Source organism: Acomys russatus, chromosome 6 (assembly GCF_903995435.1).
Source record: "Acomys russatus chromosome 6, mAcoRus1.1, whole genome shotgun sequence".
Lineage (NCBI taxonomy): Eukaryota > Metazoa > Chordata > Mammalia > Rodentia > Muridae > Acomys > Acomys russatus.
The window spans coordinates 81,127,239-81,145,411 of record NC_067142.1 but is presented as its reverse complement, the minus strand read 5'-3'; the positions used below and the strand labels follow the sequence as shown (position 1 = coordinate 81,145,411).

General features: G+C 41.9%; 1 protein-coding gene across 1 annotated transcript in view; it reads left to right on the top strand.

Moving 5' to 3' along the window:
- Spata17 (spermatogenesis associated 17) overlaps window positions 1–10,871 on the top strand; it is a 163,947-nt gene extending 153,076 nt beyond the window's left edge. The window contains exons 10-11 of the mRNA XM_051148107.1: window positions 7,483–7,565; window positions 10,807–10,871. Of these exons, the coding sequence (XP_051004064.1) occupies window positions 7,483–7,563 (81 nt within the window). The 3' untranslated portion in view covers window positions 7,564–7,565; window positions 10,807–10,871. The remainder of the gene's footprint in view (window positions 1–7,482; window positions 7,566–10,806) is intronic.
- The last annotated feature ends 7,302 nt before the right edge of the window (window positions 10,872–18,173 follow it).

The following is an 18,173-nucleotide window of genomic DNA, read 5'->3' as shown; positions in this document are numbered from 1 at the left end:
TAATGTACTCAGCACTCTGATAGCACAGGAAGACAGACAAGACAGATAAAAGCCCTGGTCATGAAACTCTGATATCGTGTCTGATACTTCCTTCTTGCTGGTATGCTCAACATTCTTGATATTTTAAAAGAGCTTTGAGAATGAGTTATCATAGCTGTGACTAAATACAAAGCTATAGCTGCTAGGTGGGGTTCTAAAAGCCTCATCAATGCATGAGTTGACAGTAGGACTCTGATGATGTTTCAAGAGAGACAAGCTGAAAAGCAGGCAGGCTTGAAGATCTTCTGCCCATGAAGGACTTCAGGGCTAAGCCCATGTGTGCACTTGCTCATCCATGCCCTCGGCCAAGTATTTACCAGGCCCACTCTGTGCCTATCCTTTGTGTTAATCATTCCTGGGAGTACAACTATGAATGAAATGTCACCTAGCTTTCAGCAGCTTCTGCCCTTGATGAGAACAAGGCAGCCTCATTTCTCGGGGGCATTTGGCTTTTCTTCCACCAAGAATCACTTATTTAGGAATGTTACAATGCCAGTGTCTGTTAGCCCCGTTGCAATCGTTCTGCCGAAGCCATCCTCACACTAGCTCTGAAAAGTTCTGCAGCATATTTTCCAGTAGATTAACCATGTGCAAACCACATGTCTCCTTAAGTACCAGCTTCATACAACATCCCTTCTGTTTAACTTGTGTCATCTTTGTATACACAGGTGATGTTACTTGAACCTCTTGTCATGATATCATTAGTTATTTGATAAAAATCACTAAGGAGGCTATGGACTTTACTTTTACAGCATACTATACTAGTTGGTTATCTTATTGTTTTATTTGCAATAAAATTTATCTATACCTCTATTTCTGTGCATACATCTCTTCTGTATGTGCATATATTTTTTGATATATTGTTGTATCCTGTACCCCTTTCTTTTTAGTTATGTACCCATAGTATAATGGGTCAAACAGGAATCCCCATTGCTTGTCTGACCTGCTGGTTCAAATGTCTGGCCTGCTAGTGCCTATGTGTACACTTATAGCCAAGACCATACACATGAAGGGAAGCTGACTTTGAGAGCTAAACAGATGAGCTAAATGACAAGATGGCAAAGTTGTGGGGAAAGATGCTCCCAAAAAGCCGAGAAAGAAGCAATTCAAACGCATAACTTCACAGTTTAGCTATGCTCTCACTGACCTAAGCCCACATCGTAAGTGATCGCTGGAAAAGCAACTATGTGAGACCACTCCTCATGACTGCCTTTAAAGATTAAAACACCAGACTGTTTATTTGAAAATAAGTCCTTGTTTTACGCCAGTTCTGTTGTCATTTGTTTGTTGAGACGATGTCTCTATTTGACACACAGTGACATGGAACTGTCTATGGAGCCCAGGCTGACCTGGATCCCCCTGTGAAAGCCTCTACCTCAGCCTCCAAGTTTTAGGAGGTAGCAAGCATGACAAAGATTTTGGGGCTTGGCTGAGATAACAAAACTTCTCTAGAGGCCACTGGGCTCTAAGGCAGAATTGTCTCCGAGTCTCTGGCCCCAGAAAGCCCCTGGGCAAGCCCTGGATGCATCTACAGTCTCTGGGCATGAGGCAACATGCAGGTGAATTCCGGTTTGTTTGGGTTAGGACTGACAGTTTGTTGTCAGTTTATACAGCTAAATGTTGATTCTTTCAAAGCATGCATGAGGGGTTTCACTGAAAGAATGCATGATAAAGCATGGATCTTGAGGATTTAGGAGAATACGAGGAACAGAACACTGGAAGCTTGGCATGAACAGAGAGGGGACCCCTCAGCTCAGCCAGCTTCCAGGATGTGTGCTTTCTATATAAAATAGTGGAAATGCTATCATCCCAGAGCGTCCTCATGTGACAAGAGCATGACAGGACCTGACTGGGCAGCTTTGCCAGTCCCTGAAACCACGAGTGTTACAGGGCATGTTTGTTTATGAGGTGGCCATCTGTGAGGAGACTGCGTCACCTCTGCCTCTGAGGAGAGTAGGACCTTTGTGGTGGGATATTTATGGGGTAAAGGAACAGAGAGACCTGCCCTGAAACACAGCCACAGTCTCAGCATTTGTAAAGCAGGTAAGAGGATCCAGAGTGTGAGGCTAGGCTGGGTTAGCAGAGTTCTAGACAAACAAGGCTCCTGGGAAGGAGCCGGAGGAAATGGAGAGGAACAGAGGAACATACCTGCGTGTGAGGACACTACTGGTGTCTTCACATGTGTATTCGAACCTTCTAGCTCTTCATGGGATGCATGCTCAGCACATGGAGTGGTCTAGTGAGTGTGAGTGGCCCTCAGCGGCACCTGAGCATGCCCAGAGGAAGAGCTGCAGACTTCTGCAAAGGGAAGTGGGCCACCACTCTCGTCATGGTGTGCACAGCAGCACTGTCACCTACACCAAAGCCAGTAGGAAATGAAGAGTGTGTTTCTCAGCCACATGGTCTCAGAATTAGTGGTTTTTAAATTCACCAAATAGCAAGTAGCTCAAAACACTTTTAGAAGGTTTATTTAGGTTGAGTTTGCATGAAAAGTATCAGGTACTCTTTGAAACCACCCTATGAACTCCCACTTGAAAAGCAGAGAAAATCCTGAGGGATAGCTGGCAGCAACATTTGGGGATTCATTCAGGAAATAATTTTCATTAAGATAGCATTTAACATTCAGACAAACATCCCTTCATCTACCTTTTTTTTTTTTTTTTAGTTCTAAGAGAAAAATCTCTGCAATACTTTAAAGCTGAATATATTAAAATAATTTAAGCTGATCAGTGTGTGCCTAACTTTTGATTTTCCCTGTACTCTTTGGATTCCGTCCCTGGCACAGAAGTGTTGTTCCACTGACGAGAGTGGACACCGCCTGGTTACACGCTCAGCTGTGACTGTCTGCTGAAAAGCCTTAAATAACTGGATAAACATATAGCTGCCAACCTCACGCTCCTACACTTTGGGGTGAGTGGCCCAGGAAATTCACTCTTTGTCATTTTGACTTGGATTTGAAATGGACCTGGGCTGCTTTCCAGCTCAAAGACCCATTCACTTCCAAACACTCCGAAATTGTCCCAAGGAGCTCATAGTGGCAGTGGATGATTTGTGTTTGGCTGGGCATCCTAATAGCAAAAGCTGGCTGCTGTGGCAGGCAGCAGCTATGGCAGGATGGAGAATCATATCCCCAGTGTGTTTCTTGATGAGGTTGTTTTTCAGAAAAACAATCCCCCACCCCATGTTCAACCTGACCCCACAAAAGCATTGCGCAGGTGGCTTTCTTGAACTCATAAATAAATAGCTTCTGATGGCAGGGTAACTGTTTTATTGTCTCAGAGCAGCTTGTACGGAACTTAGAATCAGTACCAGAGGTTTCCTGAGACCAAAGCTGTAGTTCTGCATAAGGCTAGTAGTTAGTTACTAGCTCAGGCTGTGAGACTGAAAAAGAAATAAGTAAAAGAAAGGTACATTGGAAGATTTTGGCTTGTTATCCAGCTTTCAATTGTAAACTTTCTCACTGTATTCTTTTATTGTCCTTTCAGGGTTTGAGGTCTCTCTTTCCTTCTGGCATGAGCATTTTGTGTATTCTCTTTCTTTTATTTTCTTGCTTAGCCTGCTTAGCAGTTTCCCCAATTTTATTAATGTTTTTAATGAAGTGGATGATGTTTTGATTTTTCTGTTTCCTTATTCCATGAGTATATATATTTCTGTATGTGTGCTCATATGTATGTTTGTTTACATGTGTATGGGTGTATGTGTGTGCAGGTTCATATGCACATATATGCACATGCTTGTGGAGGCTTAAAATTGACAAGCGGGACTTTTTTACTTTGTTTATTGAGGCAGGTGATATTGAGGGAAACCAGCGTGCATTTTAGTGCAGTGGAGGCCTTCTTGCCTCTAGAGAGCATGACTCTATCATCAACAGACCCAAAGCCACCATCAGCCAGTGGCTCTCAGTTCCTGTGCCTTGCAAGTTCAAAGGATGAGTTGCCCAGACAATGGAAGAACAAGTTCTGCCAAGGATAAGAGCTGAAGGGAAGGCAGCAGTAACAGCTTCCATAGAAGCCACAGGTTCCAAACAAGGCCATCATGGTTCCCTGCCTAGGGTTAGCAAGCTTGCTGCTACAGCATGGGGCTGAGCTGGCCAGCCCAGTTGTCCCACCCACGACGTGCCCATGCTTCTCTCTGTCCTGTGTCCACATAGGAGCTTCTGGTATACCTCTCAGCTAATGAATTGTCTGGTCACACACGCCTTCCAGGCAGCTATGTGCACTAGAGTTATCAGATAAAAGAAGAAGAAACACAAGCAACCAGAGCACAAAACTGAACATTTTTGATATTTCTGGTCTCACAACAGGACAGAACTGTGGATAGAAACATTTCCAGTTTTTCAGCAAGACATTGCTGCTTCCAAGGACCAGAAACAGAATACCTCATTTTCAAGGTCCCCTCACCAGGACTGCCTGATGTGTTCCTGTCTCCTGTTCTTATCACAGGGTCTGTCACTGAGGAAGCTGGGCCTCTCCTGGTACAGCCAGTCTTCACCCAGGAATCCCCGTCTCTGCCTCCAGAGTGCAGGGGCTATGTGGGTACTGGGGGCCCAGACCTCATGCTTGAGGGCAGACACTTGGGCTACTGAGTCAGCTGCCTAGCCTGCTCCTCCGCTTTTGACTTAATGATTTCTACTGAACTGTTTTCTTCTGCTTGGTTGTGAGTACTCTTCTTTTCCTAGTTTCCTAGTGCAGAGAGAGGCTCAGGTCACTGGTTGACGGCCTTGCCTTCCACTCTGTCCATGCTGCTCTGGTTCCCACCACTTTGCTTTGGTGCTGCCACCGTCTCCATAAGCTCCATTTCCATTTTTAGTTAGGTTTGTCTTCTCCGTGATTTCTTCAACTGTGTCCTTGTTAGGAATGCACCAATTTCCCAATATTTGGAGGTTTCCATGTAGCCCATTGAGTTCCATTGTGATTCGCCTGTGTTGTGACAGAATACTTGTGTGGCTTGTTCTAAATTTGCCACAGTGTTTTTTTGGTCCAGTACATAGTTTACCTTGGCGGTGTTTCTGTATGAATCTGAGAAGAGTGTGCACCCTGCTGCTGGTGGATAAAAAAGTCTATAGATGTCAATTACAGCCAGTGATTGACAGTGCTGTTCAGTTCAATTACACCCTTGTTGATTTTCCACCTGCTGGAGCTGTCAGTCACTGATAAAGGTGTACGGAATTTGCCAAGTACAATAGTGAATCCATCTACTTCTTACCAGTTCTATCAGTTTTGCTTCATATATGTTGACCCTCTGATTCTAGGCACATATACATTAATGATTGACAGGTCTTCTTGGAGACTTGACCCCTCTATCACTCTGAAATGGTTCTCTTTATCCCTGATCATTTTCCTAGCTCTGAAACCTGTCTTATCAAAAATTAATATAGTGATTCCAGCACTTTTTTGGTTAATGTGGACATGCTGTGACTGTCTTTGTCCCTTCATTTTTCACCCGTTGTTTTCATTTAAAGCAAGGTTTTAAACAGTGTATTATTCAGGATTCCTTTGTCTTTTATGAGGCACTTAGACCACACCCTACTAGAATGATCATTAATGCATTTGGATCATTATCTCCCACTACAGTAACTTGATGTTTCTTCAGTACACTTGCCATTAATTTAGTTTTAGTTTGTTTTTCATCTTTATCTAGCAAGTCTGCTATTAATTAACCATTTTATAATATTCCATTTCTCCTCACTCTCAGAGTCTCAGGTGCAGTCCCTCAAATGTGTTCTTTAGAATGTGGAGAACATATTTACAGCACATGAGTCCACTTCCCAAGGCCACAGCCTTGCTTACAGTTAGAAGATTTTAACATTTCCCTTGCTTCTCTCCTCAGACTCTCCCATGCACAGTGACATCATTTGCTGCAGTCACCAATCACATCGCTGTTATCGTGACTTCATAACAAAGACTGTTATCTGATAGATTGATTAAGAATAAAAAACCTGAGGATTTCTTTTTCTTTTTATCCCCGAAGTTAAATTCTGACCTTTATCATGTTTCTTTCCTCTTTGGCCTTTCATGCAGGACAAGACTATTTGTTTTGAAAGTTAAATAAGATATTGCTATGAACACTGACAAAAACGAAGCAACTCACAGCTGTTCTAGGCTATAGTGATTGTCGAGTTGCCAACATAAAAGTCACTATCATGCATCACACAGACAACAGAACTGTATAAATTCAAGATGAAGAGCTGTATGAGTTACTAGCTGTTGGTAAATGTGCCTGACATGTCACAGGGAAGTGTTGCAAACAATAGGACGGATCTGGACTAACTCCACAATGTGTCTGCTGCTGTGCCCCACAAGAAAATCAAACTTTATTATACATAGTCACCTCCGTCCGCGCTCTCTAAGAGGAAGGGTTCTCTCTGCACTCAGAGGCAGTGCCTGTGACAGCTTTCATGCCACTAGGGCAAGACTAACAGAATGACAAGTGCAGGAATTTAGTCATTAAAGCAGATATTTAGGGCTAGGAGTCAACCATCCCAAAGCAGAGAGTCAGATCTGTGGTGTCACTAAAACACCACAGTTCTTTTGAAAACCTTGCCTTTATGTACTTGTAAAGTGTGGGCCTTCTCAAGAGCTGGGCCAAGGATGGAGGTTCTCTCCCAGGCTTCCCTGAGCCAGAACGTTTCAGACAAAGTTTTCCTAACTAATAGTTAGCCTCTTAAGAAGAAGCCAAACCTCACATGTCACTCATGGTACTCGGGGCTTGGTTAGGAGCTGCCTCTTAGCGGCTTTTCTGCTTTAACCTCTGAGCTGTGGAAGCATCCACTTCTTAGTCAAATGCAGTCAGTCAGGCTGCACCCCAAAAACCACTTCTCCATGTACCTTCTACAGAATGAGTCAAGCCTAGGGCACTTTCACACTCACCCCCTGGTATGTTTGGACATATCACATTCCTCTTTTCATGTATCCAGTTAACAAATATTTACTTTGCCAAAACCTAAGTGCAGAACCCCCTAAAGCCAAAGCAAAGGCAATCATGCTCAAACTCCTCCAAAGCAGGTGATTAGATCTCATGTGGGCTCTTCCCAGGGCTGCTTGCATGTGCCACCTATAGACATTAAAAACTGTGTGTTTGCAAAGTGTGACGGTGCATGCCTACAATCCCAGTACTCAGGAGACAGACAGGAAGATTGACACAAGTGTGAGGCCAGCCTGGCCTAATGATTTCAGTGACTTCCAGGGCTACACAATGAGACCCTGTCTCAAAACAACAAAAGAAACAAACAAAAAGCAAGTGTAATTTTAATCAAGGCTTTAAACTGATAAAATCTCTACAATGTAGCTGCTATTTGTGTGTGGAGGCTGTGACGGGAAAGCATGAAATGCAGTTGTTAAACTCTACCTTGCTGTTCAAGTTAATGAGGTAACTACCTCACAGTTCAAGTGGCAGCAATAGGAACACTGGAGTGTCTGTGCTAATCTGATCTCTTTTCCCCAGGATTTTCAGACGGTACTGCCATCATTTGAACTCTTCTCAAAGTATGGAAAGTTGTATTCGAGAGCTGGACAAATTGTATAAAGGTAAGCATTTTTTTGCTGAGTTCTTCAAGCTGTATATTAAATAAATAAATAATCAAAGCAGACTGGGTTAACTGTTAAGCACTTTAAAATGCTATAGTAATATTTAGGTAAGATAAAATTCCATAAATTCCTTTCATTCTAATGTGATGGTTCCAATGTTTGATTTTATTTTTCAAATCTCTTCTTTAAAAATGGACTAAAACTACATTAACAGAACTAACAGAAGTCTGAGGTATTCTTTATCTTTTAATGAAATAACGCGGTAAAGATTTACACAGTCTTAAAAACATGTCAGTGGTATCCCCAAAGCTAAAATGTTTCCCAGTACTTTTCTAATATACCATAGTTAAAGATTATTTACTTAGTATGTGCTTTATTTAAAGTACCAGATGCCTCGAGGGACAGGAAAGAGTCTGGGGTCTCTGGTAATTATCAAAGTTTGCCAGATAGACAAAAAGAAAAAATAACCACTGGATTTTAAGAGCCAAACAAACTTTCAGTGATCTTATATTTATCATTAATTTACTTTAGAATAAAGAAATGATTGTAATTGAGCAAAGATCATTGGCAGTATTGTGGTTTTTGTTGTTGTTGTTGTTTTTGTTTTTTTGGTTTTGTTTTTGTTTTTTTTTTACAACTTAAGCAGGTTTGAGATGAAAGACAGTTGAAGGGAAAGGTCAAGAATAAGAAATCATGCATACTAGAATCACTCAGGTCTGTTGGGAAGAGCGTGGTATATGCAAAGCCTTCCTGACATTGTTAACACGTATCTCCAAAGGCCTCGGTAAGGGTGTTAATGTGTTAAAGACAGATACTAATACTCACCACCTAACTGCCCCAAATGGATACCTGAGAAGAAATGGAAAATATTTTGAGTTAGGAGAAAAGTATATATATGTATCACCAAGTAGGAACACTGTTTCGAATGTTTAAAGTATTATTGCCTTTGTATTTATGTACCTGAGACCTAGTATGTTGCATATGCGTGTGCAACTTTTAATTAAAAGATTTATCAATTCTATTTATAATGGTTTTATAAAGAAATATTTCTTATGTGACACTGTTTCTGGGACACATGTATGGTCATCTATTCATGCCAGATAAAGAACTGATGACAGAAAAAAGTCACCAAACCACCAAAGTTCAGCTTGGTGACCTAGTGAGTTTATTGTGTTATTTAGAGGAGTACCAGTAGGGAGTTCCTTACAGGAATGTGGACACCTCATCACTGAAAGCTCATCCCAACAAGGGTGGCAGCTGATGAAAGTTGCAACCCTGGAGAGCTCTGCTGACTTGTAGGCAGCTCAGTGGGACACAGTCTACCCTCCTCGGCAGTTCTTACTGTTTATATAACCTTGAGGAGGGCGAGCCCTTGTGAATCTGGTTGGTTTCAGAGACTTTCTGAGACTTGTAAGTTGTTTACTCCCTGACTCTTAAGGATCCTCCTTTAGAACTTCCTGAGTTTTAAGACGCTTCCTTCTAGGATGAAATGTACTAATTCAGAGAAGATTACTACACAACAGTATTGGGACCGTCCAAAATACTCGTTAATATACAGCAAATTTAATGAAAGTGAATACAATGTAACTCCACGATGATATAAAAAAAATGTTAACAGATCTTTTCCTACTGATCTGACAAAATGCCTACCTTATATTTCTAAGAAGGCTATGTTTAAACCTACTGTGCAACTTGATTGTGTAACAGTATATGTGTGTACATATGCACACACATACCGAAACACATTTCTATATACTCAATTACAGGTAAAATATGTGTATATATGTTTACATATTGCACAAATGGTAATGGTGGTTATCTCTGGCTGGTAAGAGTTTCATTAGCCTTATTTTTCACAGATTCAACTTTATATTTTGACTTATTTTAAAATTTTTGTTTAATCAGACAAAGACAATGTTAAAACAAATTCTCCCATAAAGCTTCATGGTTCTTCTCTACAATTGCAAACATGTGAACGTCACAGTTCTTCTCACTCATGATAATTTAAGACATAGTTATCATTGCTTCTGAAGATAAAATACTTGCTACATTATTTATGGTAATAGGGAAGAGCAAGGGAAACAAATGTTTCACATGGTTTCCAGCTAACAAGCCTGGGTGTGCAATGACACAGTGTGTGACAGAATTTAAAGAAATGTCTGCTGACTCACCTCAATGTTTTATGTTTTTTGTGAATTGGCAATATTATTTTCTTTAATTTGCCTTTATAACTGATCTTTTTTTAAAAAATCTTTGATAGTTTCCCAAATCAATTTCACCTAAATAAAAATGCCCTGGCCCTGTCTGTGTGTGCTGTCTTTTCAACCCTATTCATGCCCCAGACAGGAAGCCTCTAGTAAGTAGAGTGGAAAGACATTGTCTTGGGAAGCCAAGGTCGTTGTTTGTAGTTGGGAACGAGACCCCATCAGAGGCCATTCAGTGTCCGTGGGGGGTTCCTGCACATGCTCTGACGAATGCTCCCAGTCTGCTTTGAAACGGGCTTTGGTGCAGGCTCTTTCTGCTAAAGTGTGGTTCCGTTTGGAAGCCAAATGAGATGAGTTTTAATTAAATGATTGTTTAGTCACGAAAAGCAATGTTCATTTTCCCCCATTCAGTGGGCACACAGTATATGAATAACTCAGAACTGGAAATAAGAGATAAGTATCCTTGGCATGTGGGTTGGGAAATGGAAAATGGAATCTTTCATTGTCTTTGTACACAGGAAACAGTAATGTAGCCACTGGGTAAGGAAAACAGGCTATATAAGATAAGAGTGGTAAATAAGTGTTTCAGCTACACATTCACCTGCTGGGGATTAAAATATTAAGCCACTAAAAAATTATGAAACCTGTCCATTCATATCGGCATTGTACAAATTTATAACCTTATGTTTAGTCATAGTGACCTGGCAAGGAACAAGGTGAAGACACTAAGGCACGTCTCTTTGGTTAAACTGTCCTCATAGTGAAGATTCTGTTTGTAACCACTCATGGGAGGAGTTTCTTGTGTTTTTCAGTAACCGAAGCAGATTGTTAGACGTGGCATGTGTTAGGGACACCTGTCTTCAAGTTTGTTAATGTGCATGTGCAGGCGGAAGCATCAGAGAGCAGGGAGAACAGGCACAAATGTCAGGAGCCAAGGCTCCTAGACAGAAGCTGAGCTACAGCTAGGGGTACTGAGAGTGTGAGAACTTGCTTTAACAAGGTGCCTTTTCCTTTCTCACTGTGCTGCTTGGTTGTAGAGAACACAAGAAGATGTAACGTGGAATTGAGGTTAAGATGAAGTGAGGACAAAATACACTGTGCCCAGAGTTCCAGACTCTACCTCCATGGCTGATGGACAACCATGATCTCAGTCCTTTAACCTCCGTGTGCTCCGACAAGCTCTCTCTTTCTCCATCCCTCCCTACCTTCCTCCTCCTCCTCCTGATAGTCACCCCTCCACACCTTCTCCCCACCCCACCCCAACTCTTTCTCTTGCTCTCACTTTCTCATCTGTCAGAAGAAAAAAAATTAAAATAATTTCTAGTTCATTATAAAACTTTATAGTTTGAAAGGAAGACACAAAAGAAGATCGGATAAGAAGTAATCAGATTTACCAGTAAGCCAGACCCACTGCGAGTCAATAAACTGTAACATACATTTTGCAGCTTGTGTGTATTGTCAGGGGGAAATAAGGTGTATGTACCATGTGGGAGAGGGAGTTATATCTGAGTATGTGGTGTAGAGCAGCAGGAGTGTGAAGGTATTTCAGATTTCCTCGTTTATCCTTTGGGATAGATGCCTTTGAGAACATCTGTTAACAATGGCCCTTTTTACCCAAAGTGCCATCAGTGGTTCTGTTGAAGTGGCCATATTCTGATCCCTGTTGCTCTACTTACAAGTGATGAGCCACCTTGACCTCAGTCCCTTTGTTATAGGACAACAATTAAAATAGCTAACATACATGTAGCGTGGTTAATGATTTTAAGTAGGGTGATAGGAAGTAGTTGGTATAAAAGTTCTTCTCTGTGAGAAATAATGACACATTATCCCAAACATACCTCCATGTCTGTTGTACGACACTATTCCTTGAGAGACATGAACAAGCCTCTTTCAACCTAGGCAAGGACCAATCAGAGATCAAAGTAAGAATACTACCACAACTCAACTTCATGAACCAATGAGTTTTATTGACGTTACTTTTAAGAGCAGAAATGGATCAAAGAAAGACAGCTGGATTCACCAAAAGCCCACTCCAGAAAGGATGACAGCTCATGAAAGCTGGAAACCTAGAGCTCACTGCACAACTTGAAGGGAGCTTTGCAAGATAGTGTCTTTTGCAGGCATCTCTGTTGGCCTGAGCCTCTTCCATACAGCTCACCTTGTCTGGGAATGTCTCTTAGCCATCCTTACTACTATGTCTGTAAGCTTAGAAGAGGGAGGGGCCTATTGCATCTGGCCAGTTTCAGGAACTTCCTGAAACTTCAGTTGTTTACTTTCTGACTCTTAACAGCTCCTTGCAGGACAGAATGTTTCATCTCGGAAGAAATTGCTGCACAATGTACAGTGAGGTTGGGAGCCAAGCACAGGTGTTCTCCAGTGAGAAATGCCTTTGCAGGCTGCTTAGAAGGGAGCAGTAACAAGGTCAACCGGTTTTGTGTATGTGCCTATTCCTGTATGACTTTGAATTGTGATCTTTTAAGAAGCCTGTCTCTTATAAGGTTTATATTTTTTGAAAGGCTTGAATTTTCCTGGGATATTTATGTTAAATAGCCACCTGGGGTTCCCATGCCCTTTGGTCTCATCCCAAATGTATCCTCACAAGGAAAAATTTATTAGAGCTAGTGTGATGCTTGAGACGGATTGTCAACTTGAAAGGGCCTGGAATCATCAAGGAGACACTTCCTCTAAAAGCACGAGGACCTGAAGTCACAACTGTAACACCCATGTAAGAAGTGGAGCATGTCTGTGTATGCGTGTGAACTCAATGCTGATGGATAGAAACCAGCCCATGCTGAGCGCTTCAGCTGTCATGGGCTGAAATAGTGAACTTCATGTTTAGTGAAAGATCTGGTCTCAGAGGAATAAGGTGGAAAGGAAGATACCCAGTAGCCTTCTCATGCCACAGCGTGCTCGCACATGGCCCTGTGTGCAGGCTCACTCACATGTATGCACATACATATGACACACACTACACTTCAAGCAGCAATAGATGAATGACCTGTTGTTCCTTAAAAAAATATTCTTTCATTCACATTTAAAAGTATAAACTATTACTATCATCAGTAAATTTATTATAACAAACTATTAGTTTTTCACACACCCATTTACTCAATGGCCTAAAAATGGACAGATATTTTGAAATATTTATGCTTAAAGAAGAAAGCAAGGATCCCTAGACAGGCCTAGAAGCCTGTCTCCAGACTTCTCCTCTCTGCTACTTGCTGAGATCCTTAACCATCCCTGTAGGGGGCTCAGACACAAAGGGAAAATCCATTTGCATGTGGGCAGATGGGTCTTGGCCAGAAACCTCAGGAGATAACAGGTCAAAACTTGAAGGTCTAAGTATACAGCAATGAGTCAGGTGTTTTCCTTTTCTGCTCTCATTACAGAAGTTGACTTTTGTTAGAACAAATGTTAACCAGGAATGAACATGAAATGTAAAACAACATGCTTGGTATGTTAAAAAGACATTAGTGAGGCCAAACCACCAGAGAATGTGAGCCTCCTCTGCACATGACTGTTTCCCTGGAGGCATTTACGGTTTTTTTGTTTGTTTGTTTGTTTTTTTAAACATTGCAGAAGCAAGGAACTGAAATCCAGGCAGGCAGTGACAGAGAGGAAGCTAGGACGTGAAACCCACTGTTGTAGTGTCATGGTGCCAGGGAGGTAGAGACTGAGCTCATGGATATGCAGGAGGTAGAATCTCTAAGTAAAATCTAGAATACAACAGAAAACAATGACCACTAAAATAAGGTTCACTGAAACAAGACAATCTAATGAATGCTGAGTCAAAGTCACAAGACACAAAATATATAATTATTTCATCTATTTAGAGTTAAAAATACATAAGTCATCTCTGGCGATTTCAGTTATTCTTCTAGTCACTATTAGGGAGCAGTGGGGTCTCCCTCATCTCCTTGACTCCCTGTCCCTTTGTCTCAGCTGTAGATTCATGAATTGCATATGCTCCTGAAAGAATGTTTAACTTTATCAAGCATGTGAAGCAAGCATGCAAGGGGAGGAGGCAAGTACCACAGCCCTGGAGAGCATTCTCTCTGAATATGGCGGTTTTCAGCCTCCTTATCCGGTCATATGCACCAAGAAGCAACAACAATGAAAAATGACCCAAATACATACTGTCTACTTTCTAAGAGAATCTAAAAATATACACATGAAATTTCCCATCAGACACTGACAAACATTGCAGCTGTAAAATTCATACAGAGGACAGGCAGAGCTGGATTCTTCTCTAGGCTTGTACTTTGCTCAACCATAATTATTTAAAGCTCCAGCACCATTCCCTATGCCAGCTGTCTTGCAGCATTTCTTAAGCTTTCCTAGTCTCAATTTCTTCACCTAAAAATTTGAATAACAATTCTTCCAGGGCTATTAAAATGCTGAAGTCACTTAGCATGGCCCTTCTGATTAACCTTGTTCTCAGCAAATAATTCTTAATATTGTTCAGGTTGCTACAGTGCTGTCCAAGGTTGGCAAAAACAAAGTGGGGTGTGTGTGTGTGTGTGTGTGTGTGTGTGTGGTATGGTGACATAAATGGTGGCACCTTGAAACAAAGGCAAGCAGCAGTAGCTTCCCATGCCCACATTTCCCTGTCATCATCGTCTCTCTGTTCCTTACTAACTCTTCTCTTCTCTGGCCTCCTAAAAGCCAACACCATTTGTCTAAAATGGAGGTGAGCAAGGAGCAGCTGTACACCACCTATCATCCCCAGCATACTCTTTCCTCCCAGACATCACCCAACACATGGCCTTGTGTCAGACTTCCTAGGCACCATAACAAACGTCCAGCCCATGGTTGCTTGTCCCTGGCCTGGGCAGATGCCCATAGCAGCGGGGTTCTGTGGTGGGGAATGGTCTTCACTACATGATAGACAGGAAGCTGACTGAACAGTGACGGAGCTGGACACGCATGGCATACAGCTCCTAAGGACATGCCTTCAGTGGCCTCCTTCTTGCCAGCATCAGTGCCTATGCATTCATACAGGAGCTTATGAGAGACATTGTATCACAAACTATTCCAACACTCAATTTCTAAAATTATATTCCTATTTTACTGAACATAAGATACAAATTTCAATTGCTTCTGTGGACTCAGTTATGGTTGAAGGTAGTGTAGTGTTTTCTGAGGTACACGTGGTCATAGTTTCAAGCTGACTAAAAAGAGAAGTTTGGTTCACAACTCTCTTTTTGCATGAAAGTTTTGTGTCATGTTAAGACCTTCAGTTTTACATATATGCTAAATGGCAAAGGCTCTCTCGTGAAGTGAAAAACCACTGGTAGGTATGTGTTCACATTAGCTTTTCTGACTTCAATTTGACAAACATTATAAGTAACAACTTTTATATTTCAAAATCTATGACCCTGTATTTTTAGGTAATTCCTACTAGAAAAATAAGCCAAATAAAAAACAAAATTCAGCAGAAAAATGCAAATCTGAACAGTAAATTGGGCAGTGAATAACAGCCTCATAGCTGGGGACACATGCTACACACTTGACCACCTATAGTTAACTTTAGCCATTTAAAGTACATTTAAATCTGGGCACAGTGGACCTGTCTGTAATCCGCACACTCAGAAGCCTGAGGCAAGAGGAGCACTGCACACTCAAGGCCAGCCTTAGCACCTAAAGAATTTTAGGCCAGTCAGAGCTACATAGCAAAACACTATTGCAACAAGGGACTAGAAAGGCTGGGAGATGGCTCAAGCCTGATAGCCTGAGTTCAAATCCCCAGAAACTATGCAGAAGCTAGGGGCAGGAGCACGTGTCTGCAACCACAGTGTTCCCAAGATGAGACTGGAGGCAGAAACAGGACAATTCCATGGAAGTTCTCTGGTCAGCTAGACTTGGGTATACAGCACAGTGAAAAACAGTGAGAAAGACCCTGCCTCAAGCAAACTGCAAGGTGAGGCATGTCACCTGAGGTTGTTCTCTGACTTCCACACACATCACATGGTATACATTACCCTCACACACAAAGATATGCACACACATCACACACACACACATTCACAAAATACTTTTAAATGCATGTGTGTATACTTGCCCATCTTTTACCAATATTCACACTGGAATCTATAATATTTAATAATTAAATATCTGTCTCGTAGTGAATCCACCATTACTTTCATTAGTATTTCTAAAACTATGGGAATTTAGGAACATCATGCCCGTATTAAGCAAATAACATAAGACAGGAAACTAGAAAAATTGAAGACTGGACTCAGATGCAGTCTGAGGTTTCATCTCTGCTCTTGTGGTTGGTTATTTCACATTGTTGAGAACAGTCCTCTGGAGGCCCTGCTGTGTCCTCAGCATACAACTGTGCCACAGAACATGTGCCCATTCGCTGTTCCTTCAGAGAGTGGTGCGGTCTTTGGCTATCATGGGTGCGTTGACAGCCATCTCTTTTGCTATACATTTTAGGTATGCTTGCCTACTTTTTATTGTCTTGTAGCAAATCATGTTATTTTCATGAGACAAAGTACAAGGAAGGGAACAAGACAAAACCAGAAATCACATTTTCATATGAAAAGCATGGTCATTTTTAAGTAATATGTAAATGTGTGTATGTACATGTATGTTTGTGTACATATGGGCACATGGCAGACATTAGAATGTACTTAAAACATTTGAAGCATCTCACCCACAGAAACTCTGTGTTCCAGCCTTTTTGCTACCGAGCTTTCTGAAGCTGCCGACTTCCTATATCAAAACAGTCACTCTGCCTTTAAGGGAAACTGTAGAAATGGAGAGCGAGTCAACGCTGGGAAGAAGTGGGCATGATAACATGCTGGGACGGCGAGCTGCACTCTAACCGCCACCTCCCTCCTTCATTACCCTGCTCCCAAATAAATCTCTCTGCTCTTCTTGAGTGGAAATAAAAAACTTAACCCACAAGATATATGCACGCGCTGCTCATGATGAGCCTCGGGGTCCATCTGTGGCACCTCCCACAGCCAGCCTGGACAGCTGCAGGGAGAGTCAAGGACTTGAGAAGCCCACGGCACAGTCAAGAAGGCCTTTTCTTCTGGTGTCGGCCTTCCTCTCTGTCTCCTGGGATCTCCTCTCACCTCTTTCTTGCTATTGCAAAGATGCTGTCCGCTGGTGGGACAAGAACTGATCACATGCCTAATGTTTCCGAGCAACAGATTGGTGTTAACTCTGTAGCCCAAATGGCTTTGGTAAGTTTTATTTAGGAAGGGCTCCTTGTTCAGATGCATCAAAATTCACATACTGGAATCTCAAATTCTGATTTGTAGATGATGATTGTGATGATTGATCTTGTCAACAAGAGTCACAGTGGAAACAAACACATGAACACGTCTGTGAGATGTTATCCGAATTAGGTTACCTGAGGTCTGGGGGACTCACCTGAATGTGAGCTGTCCCGTGCTGTGGGCTAGAGTCTCAGGCCAGACAACAGGACGGACAGTGGGCACCAGTGCTTGTCTTTGTCCGCCTCTTACTGTGGACATGGTAAGACCAGCCCTCCTGCTCTTGTCACCATGCTTGCTTGGCCATGGAGGACTATATTCCCTGGAAGTGTAGGTTGTAATAAGCCCTTCCTCCTTCCTTCCTCCTTCCTTCCTTTCTTCTTCCACCTTCCTTCCTTTCTTCTTTCCCTCCTCCCTTCCTTCTTTCTTCCTCTTTCCATTCCTTTCTTCCTCACATTGCCGTTGCCAGATAGTTTGTCATAGCAACAGATAACTAATATTTAATTTCAAATGTACATCTAAAAATACTTATAAAGCCAGGTGGTGGTGGTGCACACCTTTAATCCCAGCACTTGGTAGGCAGAGGCAGGCAGATTGCTGTGAGTTCGAGGCCAGCCTGGTCTACAAAGTGAGTCCAGGATAACCAAGGCTACACAGAGAAACCCTGTCTCAAAAAAACAAACACATATATATAAAAAGACTTCGTACAATATATGGTAGAGTTCAGCTATTGCCTTATATTGGAAAGGAATTTTAGTAGCAGTACAATAAACATGTCTAATAATTATGTATCTTTCTACATTTGACTTTATTGCATGTGGCCTTAACCATATAGAAGGTAAAGTTTTCCATTGTGAGAGATTTGAGGACATAAGGAAAAACTCCTAATAAATTGTTTGCTGTTGTTCTTCACACTGGGCAGAACCCTTCCTAGCAACTCCGTTACCTCCACCTGAGTCACTCCAAGTCCTGGGAATCACTGTGCCTCTTGCGAGAGCATTTTACATGTTGGATTTCTGTAACTGTTCTTCGGGCCCTCGCCATGGGGAGCCTGTGGTCTAACTTGCTGGGTCTAACCTGGTGCTTTACAGCAAGTTGGTGCTCTATTCTACAAAGCTGTCTTTCCTCTCTCGTGCGTTTGTACATTTGGGTTCCTCAAGTCTCCCTCTCAT